The following is a 19,083-nucleotide window of genomic DNA, read 5'->3' on the forward strand; positions in this document are numbered from 1 at the left end:
ATCAGAAGACAGGATTAAGGAAGTATCCCAAGAGGTCTGATAAAGAGGTAAATTTTGAGAGAAAAAATAAGAGACTTAAGACAAGTTGAGAAGAATTAAGCAATGCCTTAACTATTCTGAGACAATAATGTGTCTTAGCTTAAAATTTTATACTCAGCCAAACTATGAGTCAAGGGTTAGAGGAAGGCCATTTTCTGACAAGAAAGGAATCAAGAAATTAGCTTCTCATGAAGACATTCTAAGGAATCTACTGCAGGATGCACTCCAACAAAATGAAAGATAAAAGCGTCGGCCCAGGGAACAGTAGGTGTGAGCTGGCAAACAGCACGGAAGCTCTCCTCCAGCGTGGCAGCCGTGCCAGACTGAGAGCTCAAACAGTCCAGGTTTTTGCAGGAAGGCTGAGGGCTCCCATGGTATCGTTGCAAAGACAGGGCATAGATGCTCCACCAGAAACTTCCACCGGCAGAACACATAGCCATCAAAAGCCCAGGCTCGCCCAGGAAAAGGTGGCATGACTAAAAAGGATCTACATTTTTCATCAGATTCAAAAACAGTCAGCTTGCAGTTCAACAGGCATCTCCCTGGGTGGGTGCCTCCTGTGATATGGAATAGCTGGGGGCTCCTCATGCGGGTTAGTCTCCATTCACCCCTCTCTGCATCCACTCCCCACGGCTCTGCCCTGCTCTGTTTCTGGAGAGGCTACACTGGGGATGGCACCACCAAGCTAGTCTGCCTCTTAGCCTGAAATTGGATTTGGCCAAAGGGAAGCACTGACAGGCTATCAAGAGGGTAGAAGGAGAGAGAGAGACCAGGATATGTACCCTCCTCTCTCCCAGGCCCATGCTGTTTCAGCAGCTGTCCTGTTTCTCTGTGGCCACAGCTCCTGTCAGGCAGCCCCTCTTCCATGGCAACCGCTCTCACCGGGCTCCAGGACCATTCCTACCCACCCCGCTTCAAGCTCCACGGTGATGACTTCCCAGAGAGAGTTGTGAGCTCGTGGGTGCTTCACCTTTCCTTCCTGGTTCCCTACCTCTGCCCCGAACTTTGTAAATAAGTTCCTTTATTAAACTCTATTCAATTAAAACCTTTGAATGTGACATCTTTTTTCTGCTGTAACACTAATAAACTTATAAATCATAATAGGAAGGGTCAAAACGTTACAAAGGCATCAGTATAGTACTGTAGAAGATGAATTATTTCTTTTTTTAGTCTTCGTTTCTGAGTTTATCTAATGGATCGTTCTCATTCAAATAATTCATAGTGTGTGTGTGTGTGTGTGTGTGTGTGTGTGTGTGAGGGGGAGGGAGAGAGAGTTTGAGAGAGAAAGGAAAAACTTGTATTTTATTTATTTCAGGTTCTTGCAGTAATCAGATGGACTAAAAGATTCTTTAGTACTGGTGCTTAGAAACCATGTTTTAAATAGGAAGGTTACGCAATGTTTAATACTTGCTAACAGTTTAGTAAGGTATATATTCGGTACTTTTATTAGTTTGCGTTATTAACATGCTAAAAACTACCCTTTTATCGTGATATATGGTTCTCACTCTAACAGTGCTGCTATATTCTCTATTCCTACGCAAGAAAAATCTTAAGTAATAATGGTTGTAATCATAAGTAATAATAGTCATAATCATAATATACATATAATTTTGCACCATGACTTTTCCGCTTAAAAGTACATAATGAGCATCTTTCCATGTTGCTACGTAATTTTCGTAATCATTACTTGCAAATCCTATAGAGTACCTAATCATATGGATGTGCCATAAATCACACACCACTGCCATTCCATTCTCTCCTAAGCAATTTTCTCATGATCTATATGAAAATTACTACCGTGCACATAATAACATCAAATAAATCTGACAGACATGAGGTCCTTTCTTGGAAGAGTAAACCTAGTTAGGACTAAAGTACACTGCTCTGACACTTAGACTGACCTGCAAGATGGGCAGGCAGGTTGGCCAATGGTCTCTAGGTACAGAGAGACAGAGGAGCCCTGCGGAGGAGCCTGGTCTCAGAGAGGAGGGAGCTGGGGACCCAGCCTAGACCAATAACAATGCTGGAGCCCCAGAGAGGGACAGAGCTTCTAAGTACAAGAGTTGGTCTGTCACCAGTGAATAGCACATGGTCTGTTTCACCAAATATCCATGAGATTTTGGGGGCACACAGCCATGCTCTCCTGGGATCCATGTATCACAATGGGAGATGATTTTCCTGCTTCCGGGAAGAACACAGAGCACTGTCTCTCCGCTCCAGAGACCCAATGAGGAATAGTATCACCGGCATCCACACTTACGCCTCATCCCTGCGGGGGAGTTTCGGGGCAGGGAGTACCAGCTGCAGGTGGCCCTTGTCGCAGCTGCTGGCAGCGGACACTTCTGCAGGGATGTGAAGCCAGACCCAGAGAACTGTGGACTCCACATGGTTGTCCAAGCAACCCTCCAGCAACTCTCCCAAATAATCAGGGAGAACCTGATGAGGCTGTCTAGCAGTTGGGATAGAATTAAAAAACAAACAAAAAACCAAAACACTACTTGTTTCTATTAGTATTAATTTAATTTTTCCTCTGGGTTAGGGTAACCTAGGGAAGATGAATTGTAATTTGCAATTTTTACATTTGGTGAAAGGCACGCAGTCACCACACGCATGTTCTCTGACCTCCTTGAAATATTTCACGTAGAAGATGAAATAGGGTGAAAGTAAATGTATGCTGCAATGGAAAGAGGAAAATATGGGGAATTTACACAAAGTATTCTCAAAGAAACATTTGTTATTAGACCGACCACAGGCATATTAAACCTCTTTAAAAAAGGAAATACCCAAGGGCTGTTTGGGGCTATATGGGTAAGTTTAAAAACAGTTCTAAGGTCTCATGACTTTAGTAAAGAACTTGATGTGAATAAGCCTCCAAAGAGTAAGGCTTCCAAAAGACAGATGCTGTGGAACTGCTCATTTTCTTGGCCTAAGGGAAGGTTGCTAGCATTCAACTTTCAGGCTGAAAGTCCGAATTCATTTATTTTATGGCTAAGATACTTGATATTAACACAGTATCTCCATCTAGTTTGCATGTCGTAGATAAGAAAAAAATCAAGCACAATACATAGACTAGTCCCAAGGGTGAAGGGTTCTCCCCAAGTATATTTTAGTTAAAACATGTGGACTTTCTTCTTTCAAAAAGAATATATTCCAAAGCATTGGAAGGACTGAATTAGGATGTTTCTGTTTGCAAGCAACAGAAATCCAATTTAGAACAAAGTGGAAGGATCCTGGGGCGATTCCTCACAGAGTGAAAGGAAGTTGAGGCTGCACATGGCAGCAGTGGAGCTGGCCAGCTGGCCGTGGGGGCACTGACCCAGCTTGTATAACATCTTTCCTTAGTACATTGGTTCCTTTCTTTCTCGGATGAAGATGGCCTTCCTCTACAGGGAAGGTAGCGGTAGGTCCTTCCAGAATAACATCACCCCAGATCTGTTTGTTTGAAAAATCCTGAAAATGGCTTTGATTGGCTGGTTTGGGTCACCTCCCATCCCTTGACTAGTCACTGTGGCCAAGGACATGGTGTCCTACCTCTGGCCCAGTCCCAAGTCTGCAGACCAAACAGAAGATGGGACCATTGGTAGGATAGCTCTGAGCCAGGCTGGCTCTCCGTTTGTGACTTACAAGAACAGAGATGAAGAAAATAAAGGAAAATTACTGATAATCTCATCACTCTCAAATGAACAGCTTTGAATGAGCATTCTATTCTGGTTTGTCCATTTGCAGACACATTTTAATGTACAATCTTGTCTTAGAGCCCCTTAAAAAAATACATGCTTTTGAAATCTATCTGAAGAAATAGGCCTAAAAATATAGAAACGATGCTCATCTCTTGGGGACTTTTGAGGTCTTGCCCTACCAGAAGGACTGTTTCTGTTCCTGAAATTCCTGAAGAAATGAAATACAACCCCATGTCTCTGATGGTCTAGAATATCAACTGGTATAAAACACCAAATACTATCAATATATTATTTTAAATGTCTACACTACTCAAAGAGGGCTCTGCCTAAGTGCTTTTCAAGTACAAGGTCTGATTCAAGTATAGGCCTGCATTTCCCTTCATGGGTTTGTTCAGCAGCATACTGAGAGCCTCTGTAGACCAGGACTTTTCTAGGCTCTGCAGAATTGTAATAAACGGACCAAAGCTCCCTGTCTTTGCGGAACCAGTAAAACATGTGGAATCTAAAATATGATACAAATGAACCTATCTACGAAACAGAAACAGACTCACAGACATAGAGCAGACTTGTGGTTGCCAAGGGGGAGGGTGTTGGGGGAGAAATGGAGTGGGAGGCTGGGATTAGCAGATGTAAGCTGTTATATATGGAATAGATAAACAACAAGGTCCTACTGTATATAGCACAGGGAACTACATTCAATATCCTATGAGAAGCCATAATGGAAAAGAATATAAAAAAGATTGTATATATATGTATAACTGAATCATTTTGCTGTACCGCAGAAATTAACACAACACTGCAAATCAACTATACTTCAATTAAAACAAAAATTAGGAATGAAGGGGGAAAAAAATCCCAGTGTAATGAGTAGGTAGACGTTCCAAATGATCAAGAAAATATTTTTAGAAATTATTCTAATTCTTTATAGTGTGAAATAAAATTCATATTTTATGGCAAGACAAGAAAAATTTAAACGTAAAAAAATTTCTCTGCCCTTTGGCCTCCTCTTTCCCCCCACTGTGCAATGTGTATCTGCAATTATGAATCACCAAACCGTCCCCTTCGGCAGAAATACCAGCTCGACCATCAACAGCAACATTCTCGTAGCATCAACAAGATAACTCCTTAAAGATAACATTCCTTTTTGATTTTGTAACGGACCACGATGACACTTAGATCTGGATTCTGTAAACCGTCAATAATACGTCATTTAATGTACAGCCCTCTATCTCAAAAGACTTATACAACTGTGCCTTGACTTCTAACGAGCGGGACAGTTCTCAGAGCTTTCTGAGATGCTCTTCCCGGGTTATAATCCTCAAATTTGGCTTGAATAAAATTTTCCATTTCTTTCTTAGATCGACTGATTAATATTTCTTCGACAACGGTCACTGTATCTTATGAAAATTCACAGAAATAAGATATTTACGGTAGCCAAGTAGGCCTCGGCAAGAAACTGAAGGACTTAGCAAAACAAGACCTTAGTAATTATTTTCTTAAAATGATGGAACAAAATATTCTAAAAACAAAGACCTTTGTTTATCAATACATTGGATAAACAATTAGGTTTGGCTAAATTATTTCCTCTCCTCAAATGAAGGACCTTGAAAGTGTTACCCGATACAGGAACAACAATTATGTAGCCTTTATTTGCTGATATCATGATTACATAAAACCCTCCACCTTCATAGGGAACAGACAGTATAAAATGAAAGAGAAACTTTCATCTTTACCAAAAAACGTAACTTTGATTTTACAACTTTATTTTTCTCATTTGGAATGTTCTGCTATTAACTTTATTCTTCTTCTCATTCTTCTTGTGCTTCTTCCTCCTTTATTCTTGCATCCTTGTATTTTCAGATTTTCTTTTTTAAAGATTTAAAGTCTATGAATTTATCTGTGAGTAAAATTTTGGCTGAAGCACACCAGTGATCTTCCCTTCTCATTATGTTGTAGTTGCTTCCTCCTTGCTTCCACAGTTACTTATCTGGGTGCCTTTTTATTTCTAAGGGGCATGTGGTACCTTTGAATACTCTTTTCTTTGGGGAATTTACTGCTAGTTTCCTTTGCGTCTTAGTACAGTATATGGTCAATTTTTTAAACCGCCTGTGTATAGGCTAAAAGGCGACATAGTCTCTGTTTATGAAGACACAAAGTTTAAAATATATTTCTATTGACCTAAACCTATTACTTATTCCTGCCTACTTCATGTAACAAATTGAAAGTGGGGTGACAAAGCCTTCTACAACTGTTCTGTTCATATCTTTTGCATTTATAAGTTTTTGCTTACATTTTAATACTACGCATTTAGAATGTAAAGAATTTAACTGTTATATTTTCACTGTGATATATTCCTTTTGTCAAATGTAGAACATTTGTTTCACATAAAAAGAGTATTTATGGGAATTCCCTGGTGGTGCAGTGGTTAGGCTCTGTGTTCTCACTGCTGAGAGCCTGGGTTCAATCTCTGGTCAGGGAACTAAAATCCCACAAGCCTCACGGCACGACAACAACAAAAAGTGTATTTATGACAATTATTGATGTATATCTTTTCATCTAACTTGTTTTCAGTTTTACTTCTAGTCCTTTCCACCTATGATTTCCTCATTCTTGTTCTAATTTTATTTCTCATTTTCCTGGCAAATGTCTTTAAATACCATATTCAGGGAGGTATCAGGTGTCAGGGTTTCCAAATCTTTGCCCATATATGAATGTTCCCTAATTCTTTCCAAGTTCAATGGCCTAGGAAAACACATCAGAGTCTCCAAACCTCAGGTCTCTCTGAAAATTCCAACATGAGGCTTTGGGGTCATGTTCCTCACCCCTCAGCTGAGCATCTCTGCTAAGGCAGTGCTGTGTGCCTACATGGTGCACAGCCATCAGCTCTATCCCTGGTGTGCCTGGAACTGGTAAAGGTTTGAGAACCAGTCTTTTAGAATTTAGTGTCCCTGACAAGTCTGAGGCTTACTGAGTTGTGCTTCTCTATGAGCAACCCGACCTTCTGTCCTGTGGTACCCGGAGGGCCTGGGCCAGGGCCATCCCTGTGGCTGGCGCCGGATGGCAATGGGATTGGCAGCCCCTCCAGAGAGAGCCACATGAGCTGGGAGAGGGAGTTCTCTAAACAAACAGCAGTGCTGTTTCTAGAAGTGGGGGCAGGGAGGCCAAGCAGCCAGAAGCCACACGAGTCCACCTCAGGCAAGCTGACAGGAAGGAGATTTCACGAAACCGAGTGTGGACCCTCTGTGGGATGTCTTCTCAGGATCCCAGCAAGAGTTTCTAGCTTCTGTGACTTAAATTTCATGGACTAAAATGAGGTAACTGTCTTGCTCTTGTGCCTCATTTCTCTTTCTAATGTGTACTGTTTACTTAGCTTGGATAATATCTATCAGTTGTACGGAACATGGATGTGATATTCTTTTGCGAAAGGACTTGGGTAATTGGAACTGTAGAAGATTATATTCACTTATACATTCATGTTGTCACATGGAGCAGACTTTATCCTGAGGCTGGGGGTAGTGGGGAATTTGGAGTTCCTTTAACATCTCTTGAGTGTCTTCTCATTGCTATTTTTGTCGTGGTCCGAGCGCAGGTTGGAAAAGAATTTCCAGACACAAGGCAGAATGTAAGGACGATAGAGTTTATTAAAGAGAAGAGTCACTGCAAGAACAGCAGGCCGACTTCCTGGTGGCCAGGGAAAGTCGACACTGAGCATGGGTTGCTTGTCTGTTTTTACAGCCAGGGAACCTGCAAGTCATCTGCTGACTGGGCAGAGTATGTATACTTTCAGTGTGCTGAGCGGGAGAAAAACGGGGCAAATGTCTTTCCTTATATGGGATGGGAAAGGGACAGGGCATGCTGCTTGGGAGGGCTCTGGGACATTGCAATGGTCACATTGTGACAGAGTGATAGAAGTCCTGTAACTCTTTGTTCAGGCAGTATTGGCCCTTTGAGTTTATCTTGTTATTTATCCTTGGAGCACACCACAATTTTCTTATTTTCACAATATGGAACAATTCATTTCATGTAAAAAAAAAATTTTCTTTAAGACAACTGTTTAGCTGTATATGCACTTCCTGCGCCGTAGACCGAGTTTAGCATGAACTGTAACTTCTTTATTTTGGAAGGGAAGGGGGCATTTACTGGTGGGCATTGCAGGGCTAACTGGAGAAGGGAAACAGAGTTAAAGAAAATAAAATTAAAATAAGGGAAAATTCTTACAACAACAAACGAATTTTTAAAATAGTATTAAAAAGATACCAATGGCAATAAAACAAGTAACTTCAACTGAAATCATAAATAATATCAACTAAAAAAAAAATAAGTCCAACTAAACCAAATATGTTCAAATAGAACCCGTTATCGGCCCAGACGTGGATGACCAGCACAGATTCCCTGCTCTGCTGGACTGACCATGCGAGCACAGGGCTCCCGAGGGAAGGCCAAAGCCAAGGTCCATACTCAGTTTTGGTGTCTTCAACTCAGAATGTCCTGAACCATAAGCCAGATGGATACCCTAAATCTTTTCCAAACTTATTGCTGACAAGTACATCTTTTCCCATTCTATACTGTTCAGGTGTTTCTATTCATAAACCAAGGACAGGGCTTTGTTTTTACCCCTAACAAAAGCTTAGTTTATTTTAGCCACTGCTCTCCAGAATCTGTTACAAAGTGCCTTCTTTACTTTACTCCAAGTCTCTGGCAATCTACAAATGTCACTTTCCATATCCTCCTCCAAACATCTGATAAAAATAAACAGGACACAACTTTTTAAACTGTAGTTTTAAAGTAATATATACATTTGCAATCATAAAAAAAATGTCCATTTTTTCCAGTGTTTATAGAGAAAGGAAAACACTACATGACCCTATTTCTCTGATTTTTGTCGGGGTGTGTGTGTGGGGGATCTTTCAGCTGGAACTGGTGAGAAGAGCTTTTCTTGGGTGTATGGGAGGGAAGGCAGGGATGAGAGCACCCCCTCTGAGGGCAGGGCCGGAGCGTGAGGGCTTCTGCAAAGGGGTCCCTGAGGCTGTTGTCTACACTATGGTGAAGGGTGGGAAAGGCCTAGTCAGATACAAGAGGCCCTGACAAAGTCCCCAGCAAGGAGGCTTCCTCCTTATGTCGCTATTCATGCTGTTTTTCTTTTCAGCTACATATTAATATAAAGGACATGGAAAAAAATATTTGTTTTGCAACATCGTGGCCAAAAAAACCAAAAAACTGCAGCAAAAGCTTGATGATTTTACAACAAAAGACAGGCTCAGGCTGTCCACGTCCCAGAAAAAGAAAGAGCGGAAGCAAAGATGATCCTTCCTGCCTCACCACGCTCTGGAGAAAAGGTGAGCATGCCCCTCAGTAGACCACCTTGTTGGGACAAGTGGGAAGAACAAAGAAAAACATTCCAGAAGTTTCATCAACATACAACTGTCTGAGCCATAAAGAATGAAACCAAATACAATAAAGTTGAAAAATCAGCATTTCTAAACATTTCACTTTCATTCAGATGGAATTAACAAGTTACGTCACTCTTTTACTCTGCCACAAGAATTCTTTTTACTAAGGGCAAAAACAAAGACAGTCTCATTTTGGCTTTATTGAATAGTAACCCACATCCAATATTTACAGACGTAATTAAATGGAATTTATAAGCCTACCATGCAGAATATTTTTAAAAATTAATCTGAAATAACTCTTAATGGAAGTTATCAATTCATATGTGTGAATACAATACTTAATTCATCATTTTCCAGCCAATATCCAAGTCGGTTCATTTCATAAAAACTCTATTTTCAAGAAGAGGAAATATTTAAAAATTCAGAAAAATATTTCCGTATCTAGTCCTAATCTTCAGGTTTTTCTGTAAAAGAAGTCAATAACGATTATAGACACTCTGGCCACCGTGAATTAAATACAGATTTTCTCAACTGCATGACTACTTTCTTTAACACCATATGTAACTTTTAGCATAGAGGAGTTACTCTTCTTTTATCGTATTTTCATGAGAGGTCTAAATTTGTTCTTTTTAGGTTCAAAAAGAAATACATATCCAAATTTAAAACCAGCACCTAAAGATTACTTTAAAAATAGCAACAGGGGCTTCTCTGGTGGCGCAGTGGTTGAGAGTCCGCCTGCCGATGCAGGGGACACCGGTTCGTGCCCTGGTCCAGGAAGATCTCACATGCCATGGAGCGGCTGGGCCCGTGAGCCATGGCCGCTGAGCCTGCGCGTCCAGAGCCTGTGCTCTGCAACGGGACAGGCCACAGCAGTGAGAGGCCCACGTACTGCAAAAAAAAAAAAAAGCAACAAGGACACGGCCACAGAGTATTACCTTGTCTTTCCATTATGGATGGTCCATGCAAGGAACAAGATGGACATAAAAGTGAGGAAGTCCTCCAACCAGGCTTAAGTGAGACTGTAGAAGCTAGCTGCTCTCACAGACATTAAGAGGTCATCAGAAATACAGTGGTACCTCTGCATGTCTGAGAGAATACTGGGGCATGTAGACTAATGGCCCTACTAATGCCTATGACAATATCCTCAGAATAGAGGATAGAATAGAACTACAAAAAGGTGGGGATCATAGGTGGTGGACGGAGGGCATTATTTTCTCTACATGCCCAAATGTAAAGGTATATCTCTCTTTGGATTGAGGTGAGCTGGCTTTACTACCCATACACAGAATTCAAGAATCATAGTATTTCCTAATCTTTAAAAAGTATGGGCTATGTTATTATATAAAGCCTATTCTTCCCTTTCCTTTCAAAGATCATGGTTCTTCAAAATGTATTATTATTATTTTGGACAACCTAGATATTAAAATGTAAAGCACTTAATCCCTATCTACGCATTTTGAACCATTTCAAAAATGCCAAAGGTAAAATAAATCAGTGTATTGGTGATAGCATCTTCTATATTAAAGCCCTGAAAACTAACTTAACAGTCTTTAAACGGTATTCATTTTTGCTAGAATAACACTGCCAGAGGGACAGAAAAGCATGACCTAGAAAATCACAATGAATAAATGTCACTTACTAGCCATAATTTTAAAACATTCACCTGCCAAGAAAGGTTCTGGGAATGGTAGCGGTGCTGGATTTTTTTTTAAGTAACAGTTTCCCTTATACATAATAAATAGGTTTCCTGTTCAACAAATGTATCTTTCAAGATAACATGAAGGCAAGTTTCAGAACGCTATGGATCATCATATAGTTTAAATCACTGGCGTCCAATTTAACGGTGCCTGAAGGGCCATCTTTAAATAACAGAAATTAACCCTATTCATGAACGGTTTAAATTGCAGATAAAAATATATAGAAATGAGGATAAAGTTGGAACAACAGGGTAGGGTATATTTGCAATCATGGCAGACGGCATCTTCATCTAGTGATTATTCAATGTTAACGTGCATGTATTTGTTTTATAGAAATCAGATAATGCATATGCTTGATATATTTCTATTAAATGTAAACATACTACTATAAATTCACATTTTTTTTTTCTGAAATCCACACTTTGTTCTGGAAGTTGCCATTTATGAAAAGACAACAACACACTGATGACGGTTGTTCCTTGATCAACAGGACGTTAATGTGAGGAACACTCAGTAGTTTTCTCAAAACGCAGGGCAGACTTACCTGTGGTCAATAGTTGATCATTTTTCGAAGGGCGTCATAGCACTTCCATTTGTCTGGGATGTAGAACGGCTCAAAAATGTGAGGGAACGGCGTGTCATACCCACATACCCTCGATATAGGAGCCTCCAGGTTCAGGAAACATTCTTCCTGCAGAGAAGAATCCAGATGGTTAGCTTCAAAAATATTTTATTCACAGAAATGAAACATTTCACTTTCAAATACAATGGCATCCAGGGGCATTATAATTTTTTCACATTATAATAATATTATAATGTGAAACAAGCAGGTAACAAATAGCATGTTTGGCCTGATCCGAGTTTTACTTAAGATATGTTTTCATATATGTATATGCATTTTATGCCTACATACATATCTGTTGCTTAAGGCAAAGTGGAATTATACCAAACAGGCTGTGTACAAATGACAAAATCATGACAAATGTTCACAGTAAACTCTGCAGCTTGAAATTAGTGACAGTATATGTTTTCTCTTGTTTCTTGAATTTTTCAAATTTTATATAGGACAAACATGTATTACTTTCACAATAAATATTTATAATTACTCTATGTAACCAGACTGAACTACCAGTTACTTGCCTATGTTCAGGTCTCTCTCACAGCCAGGTTTTGCAGACACTGACAGTCCCCTGGCTACTCACACCCCAAGCCCACTACCACTCTGCCCAACTGATGTGCGAACATCTCTCACCTATCACCTTGGGAGTCACCTCCACCAGGAAGCCTTCCTTGACAGCACCTCCTCAACTCTGTACCACTGATGAGGGAGAGGCTTCTGCCCTGAACTCCCACAGCACTGAACTCAGCACAATCCATTGTTTTTGCCCAATTATCTATCTTCCCTGAGAGACTATGAACTCCAGGAGGCTAGAGATCTGGTTCAAAAAAATGTAAGATCCCTAAGAATATATACATATGTATAACTGAATCACTTTGCTGTAACCTAAAACTACTAACACTACATAGTAAATCAACTGTGCTTCAATAAAAAATTAATTAATTAAAAAAAGTAAGATCCTGACCACAGGAGACCCTGTAGAAAGTTATCTTCAGGAAAAAAAAAGAAATGTTATTCAAGTGACAAATTCAAATTTGAAAATAAAATTTTTAGAGAGTTAAAAGAAATCTCAAAAGAGAGATGTGATTAAACTATTCTTAGGAAAATGATATTACCATTCACAGCTATTACCTGAAATCACATCTTTGAGTTTACACATCCACTTTCTCCATTGCTTTGTGTCACAAATGCTCTGGAAAGGTCCACATTTTCTTACATATTTTACTAACTGTATTTTTGCATTTCATTTGAGCAGAAATTTTTAAAGGAATGCTGATGCTCAGTCCCTATCTTCTGTATATATTTCTCCCAGTGACAAGTGTATCAGGGCAGAAAGGGCCTGGGAATAGAAGAGTCAGCGACAAAGGGAAGCAGCTGGCCATTTGCACACTCTTCCTGCCCCCAAAATAACTACTGCGACGTACAGTATCAAACACCAAGTAGTGCTGGTTTTCCCAGCAACAAGAAATCTTCATCAATAACTTGAGAACCTTGCAGACATAAGGTTTAAAGAGTCACCTAAAAAATTCCACTACTAATAAGCTCAAAAGAGATGACAGATTGGGTAGACTGTTTCTTGATTGAAACAAGTTATTTTGAAGGGATTTAAATTGTCAATTTAGGATTAACTCAGTTTTATTACTTTAGTTGACACGAGCTGTTTTTCCGCCTCCCTTGAATACTGCATCCTTCATACACAAACTTTCCACGGGCACTGCAAAATACAGAAAAGCCAGGGGAAAATATTTCCCTTAAATACCTTTGATTTTACACCTGGTATAAAATATTATTCTTTCAAACTAGTTCCCTGGAAAGCTGGCCTATGACAAAATGATGTTTCAGTGTTTGTGAAAATCACTCCTTTTAGCAGAATGACCAACATCACGAAACTAAAATTTATTTTTAAACAGCAATGTTTCTAATTTCTCAAGAATGTGAGAATCACCCTACAGGAATGCATCTACATGTTTGCAGGAGCATAGAAAAATGTCTGTGAGGTCACACTTGAACTGTCAACAGAGGCCACCCTTGGAGGCTGGGAGTGACAAGGAAGTGACAAACGACTCTACTTGTACCTTATATGTATTGTTGGAGCTTTTGTGACACAGTATTACTTTTGTAATTAATTGGCACTGATATAAAAGTAAAGAGTAAAAAGAAGAATCATCTTATGTGGATAAAAGTTCCTATTTTGTGTTAACACAAGTTTGTGATTTTATATATAGCATTTTCTTAATTTGAAAACAATTACTGTAAGGTATATGGAATTATATTATTATAAATTACTTTATATAAATATATAAAAAGTAATTCTAAAAATCATGGAAGATAATTCAAGAATATATGATTCAGTTTTATAAGGATATACCCTAACCTATGGAAACAGTATGAAATTTTAACCCTTTGCTATCTAAAGTATATTAAAGAGACAAGTTATTCTTTCCACGGACTTGTGTTAAAACTTCTTTTAAAGCAGCTGGAAATAAGATGTTTGGGTCAAGCAGCTGTACAGAGTTACTTCCCACTGAACTGGTTCACATATGAATGATTTATGTGTGACTACATGTTTCTTTGGGCAACCATTAAAACTGGCATCCTTGTTCAAGCTCAGTTCTTTTCATATAGAAGCTGTACATACACACACACACAGAAAAAGGAATATTTGAAACTCATTGGCAGATGTATAGATCAATGTACCAGACTAATGCTGCACAAAGTATCTCTCTTCGTTATATACCACATTTTGACACCATAACTATAGCAACCATATGCCCTGAATTTTCAAAACAATCCAGATTCATCATATTCTTCTTTTCCACTGGTCACATAAGTACACTTATTTTTTTTAACTGGGATGACTTTTGATTCAGAAATATTAATCTGCATAAAATTTGGAATAAATAGTTACCTAACCCACAGGGTTGTCATGAGGATTGCAGGTAGTCTCCAGCACAGGGGCTAAGAGGAGAAGTACCAGTTTCTGGTCTCTCTTCCTGGGGAGCTTGTATGTGGACGGGCTCAATCCACACGGAACAATGACAGATGGGACGGTGAGGTTACAAAGCAAATCACAGTGGAACATGTAACCAGGGGCAACAGAAGAGAACCCAGCCAGGTGCCAGGAGAAACTTCCTTCCAGCTATTCATGGTCCAAAGTTTCACCTTGGATCCAATGAGAAGAACTGAAAGTAAACCTTAAACCAATCAGGTAGTAACACCTACATATACCGTGCTTGTGGTATAAATAATCAGATGCTTTGAGAAAAACAGATATTCCTTCCAAAAGACCCTTGCACGAAACTCTAATATAGGGTATTTGAATTTACTTCTGAATATGTCTTTTTGTAAGTATGAGAATTTTCTTTCCAAAATATGTTAATAATAATAATAGTAATCCGTACTTATGATGCAGCAGGTGTGGTGCTAAATGAATTGTATTTTATCTCATTTAAACATTTTAACGAATCTATGAGGTAGGTATTATATTCCAGTTCACAGATGAAGAAACCAGGGTGAAGGAACTTGCCCAAGGTCGACAAGCTACGTACAGAGCCAAGTTAAGACTCAAACCTGACTACATTCATTCTGCAAATTTTGAAGCACAACTACTGAGAATAGCAATAACAAGAAAAAATAAAAATAAAATGGAAGGCAAGCTGGGATTAAGGCTTTTACAACAGAGCCTCAAAAGGGTTAAATTCGGTCTAAGAAGCCTTTCCCATTGTATATAAGGAAGGTAGATGTTAAGACGTGGAAAAGCTGAAAGCACACACTTAAGCATGACGGTAACACATAGAGCAATAAACAGATGGTCCTGGGTATCAGGAAACTCCTAGGCTATCCTAAATAATTTAAAGAAGCATAACTCAAACTGTTTATGTATGAACCATCTGGGTTGCTATGCACGTTATAACCAGAAAAGGAAGCAAACAATGTGAAATGACAATTTCAAATCAAAAAATCATAGACCCGGGCGAAAGAAAAATTCTCTATTTGCCGATTTTCTGTAACAAAACAAAATAAAATTTTAAGTATCTTGGAGAAATTGCGGACGACAGAGATCCTGGAAATTTTCTAGCAGATGAAAATAAAAATAAATAAAACTTAATAAAATAGGATCCATGATTAAGACAAAATATTACTGATAGGCTTTAAAAGTTAAGTGTACTTAATATCAACTGAAGTTAATAACACTGTATTGCAAATTTGCGAGCTGCTAAGAGAGTAGATTGTAACAGTCTTCATCACACAAAAAACCAAGTATTGCATTTATCCGTATGTTTTGGTGAATGTAATACAGGTTATATGTTATTACATGTGTATGTAAATGTATATAAGTTAGGGCTTTCACGGGATCGCTCAAGACGTCTCAAAACTTAGCCTCATTTCCCCACGAAAGTTTTAAGGACGTCAGCCGTAAATTCTCCTGTCACCGTGTCAAAGGATTCACATCACTGAAATCAGCCTCCAGCATTCCGCAGTGTGGCTATGGTCACTCTCAACAAATCTTTTTCTTGTTTTTATGGCAAGGCTGTATAATATAATTGATACAGCATGGAATTTGGAATTCTATCTGAAAGGAATCTTTGTTCTACTAGGCTTTAACCTCTCCAAGGCTCTGTTTAGTCAACAGCAAAAGAGAAGTATTACAAGTTCTGTCCTTGTGCCTCTTCTCACCTTCTGAGATGGCCCACGCTCTGTCTGTGGAGTGTGTTTCTCTCTAAATAAATCCACTTCTAACCTATCTGTCCTTGTGATATTCTATTGTTCTGTGACTCTGTTGTTACCTTGCCTTTTTGCATCTCTAGCTTGGGCAGCAGCCTATGAGAAGTACCTGCTTTCATGCCTGACATACCACAGTGCTCAATAATTGCAGGGGTTTTTTTCTTCCAGTTTTACTGAGATGTAATTGACATACAGCACTGTATAAGTTTAAGGTGTACAGCATAAGGATTTGACTCACACACATCATGAAATGATTATCACCATAGGTTTAGTGAACATCTATCATCTCATATAGATACAAAATTAACAAAATAGAAAAATAATTTTTCCTTGTGAGGAGAACTTTCATACATAACAAATAGCAGTGTTAATTATATTTATCATGTTATACAGTGAATCCCTAGTACTATTTATTTTATAACTGGAAGTTTGTATATTTTGACCACCTTCATCCAATTCCCTCTCCCCCCAACCCCTGTCTCTGGTAACCACAAATCTGATCTCATTTTCTACGAGTTTGTTTGTTTGTTTTTGAAGTATAATTGACCTAATAATTGCTAGGTCTTTGTTTTCCTCTTAAGATTTTTCAGGTTCTAATAAACACAAGGTATCTGAAATGATAGCCCAAAACATCATTGAAGACAAGATCCTGGTATACAGAACAGTCCACACTGAGAAGTAATATCCATTGTAACACAGTGCCTGACAGCTACCATTTATTGGACAGTTACTGAGCCTTAAAAAATGCAAGAAAATACCAAAACAAGTTTAAGTGCTGTATGAGGAAGGAGGGTGGAGACCACTGAAGCTACTGAAGGAGCCAGGCTGCATCCAGTGAAAGGCAGGATCTGATGCTGCCCCCTGGTGAGAAGCAGGGAGCCTACACACTTACTGCCAGTTCCTGGGCCTAGAATGACAGGTTAATAAGTGTGGCCAGATCAGGAAGTCAGAAGCTCCAGAAATGGTTAAAAAATCCACCCCACCCCACCCCCATTCCCCCGGAAAGAACTTAATTTCCAAGCATTGCTACTATAGAAAAGTAGCCTGTCAGTCAGTTACAGGAAGATTCCAAGTAAAAGAGCCCAACAGATAACTGAACATAATCGAGGCACACACACTTCAAAAAAGTCAAGAATAAAGCCCATAAAATATCATTTGATTTATTTTTAAAGCAGTCGTTTGTTTTTTTAATTCAAGGCAATTTCAGACTCAGATTTCTTTCTAAGAACAATTTTGGAATAATTTTTTTTCAGTCCTTCTAATGACAGAAAGTTGGATACAGCCCATTGCATAAGACTACATAGCACCTCGAGTTGGAAAATTGTGAAGCTTAAAGTGAGATAAGAAAATTTAGGTCTTTCATATATGTTCTTACTTTCTTATAGTTGATGCAGGATGATGAATCCCTTTCACTTTCCTGAAAAACTATTCAACTAATTTTCCTAAACATTTAATGGAAAGTCAGAAATGCAGGTCACTGCAATGAGAAACACATCAAAGTCAAAATACATTGTCTATCGGATTATCTGATAAATCCAGATTTCATGTTCCTTCTTGGAATAATGAGAAACATCAATCCACAGCTTAATTTCAAAGTAGTAACTCAGAAAACTGTTTTTTAAATTACTTGGCAAACAAAAAGGTCCGGGTTATATCACATAATAATTATTACGCCACCATAATGCATTTAAACTAGGAGAATACATTTTGTTTCTAAGAGGGCGCTGGGAGTGAGGGTGAATTAAACTATAAATGTAACAAGCACTGAACAAGACACACAGATCACACAGTTATCATTTCTTCTCTAGGAAGAACATTAAGAAATAGCTTTAAGTGATTTGTGAAGTTTTAAACCTAAACTCCAATTCCATTTAGTCCTTGTTAGTTATTATTTAACAATAAACAACAGGTTTTGCTTCTGAATGCAATTTTTTGTCTAGGGATCTTAATGCGCAGAGCAAGAGTTAACCCAAAATATTATGAGAAAAACTAAATTAATATACCAAAATGATGCATGTTTGATAGCTTTAAAGTCCATGAACTTAGAGACTTACATTTTGATTTTAGTTGATTAGCCCTAGTTATTTACGCAAGGTTAGACATCACCCAGTTTCCAAGTATTATCAGAGAAAATTTGTATTAAATCTACCATGAACACTTACTTGCCCACAGCCAGAACATGCTTCAGCAGATGAGGAAAAAACGATGCTGGTGTCTTGAATGACAAATGAGTCACAGAAACCTGTGAAGGCACTGTGCCAGCAACTCTAAGTTAATTTCATTGCTGAATTAAATAAATACAACTTTACTAATGTAAAATAAAAGGTTTCATTTAAGCTAATGGTTTAAACAGAATGTATCGTGGTTTTAAAACAGAGCTTAAAATATACATTTTACGTCTGTAGCAATTTTGTATACAGCACAGACCTATGAAATTTATTCTTCAGACAGCGGAGTCCCTAATCTACCTCCAAACTAACAGGATGCTTCCCCCATCATTACAGCTATGTTTTTTATTTTTCTAACACCATGCACATGACATGCAAACACTTGTTGATATGAGGTCTCTCACTTTTAAGACACAGTTGAAACAACATAACTAAATAAGACAGTATATGAATAATATCATTTCATCCAGATTTGTATAGCACCTAAAACATTATAGTCAATCCCAATTATTTCAGCAAAGCTTTCATTTAAAATCATAATCTTGACTAAATTAAAAGCTAAGATCTCTATTACTTAACTTCACTAGAATATCTTCCATGGCTGCTGACTTAAAAGTAAAATGTCCAATTCTTCCTCTTTAATGCAAATTACTGGCAATTTGGTACAATTTTTGTTTTCCAAGATTTCTTTCAGCTAGTTAAAGGATGGAACTGAATTCTCAGTTAGGATAGTCATTTAAATTCAAACTCCATTTTTAAAATGGA

The 19,083-nt window shown here is 38.5% G+C and overlaps 1 protein-coding gene across 5 annotated transcripts in view; it reads right to left on the reverse strand.

Annotated features, from left to right (window-relative positions):
- BCKDHB (branched chain keto acid dehydrogenase E1 subunit beta) overlaps window positions 1-19,083 on the reverse strand; it is a 295,144-nt gene that overhangs the window by 46,329 nt on the left and 229,732 nt on the right. For 2 of the 5 annotated variants that reach the window (XM_032651312.1, XM_032651315.1), the window contains 2 exons: window positions 11,351-11,497; window positions 7,341-9,573 (listed from right to left, as the gene is read on the reverse strand). In XM_032651312.1, coding sequence (XP_032507203.1) covers window positions 11,357-11,497 — 141 coding nt within the window. In that variant the 3' untranslated portion in view covers window positions 7,341-9,573; window positions 11,351-11,356. Of the gene's footprint in view, window positions 1-7,340; window positions 11,498-19,083 lie in introns of those variants that run through there. The other 3 variants (XM_032651313.1, XM_032651314.1, XR_004352541.1) reach the window with 3 other exon arrangements.

The sequence above is a fragment of the Phocoena sinus genome, chromosome 12, assembly GCF_008692025.1.
Source record: "Phocoena sinus isolate mPhoSin1 chromosome 12, mPhoSin1.pri, whole genome shotgun sequence".
NCBI classification, from domain to species: Eukaryota; Metazoa; Chordata; class Mammalia; order Artiodactyla; family Phocoenidae; genus Phocoena; species Phocoena sinus.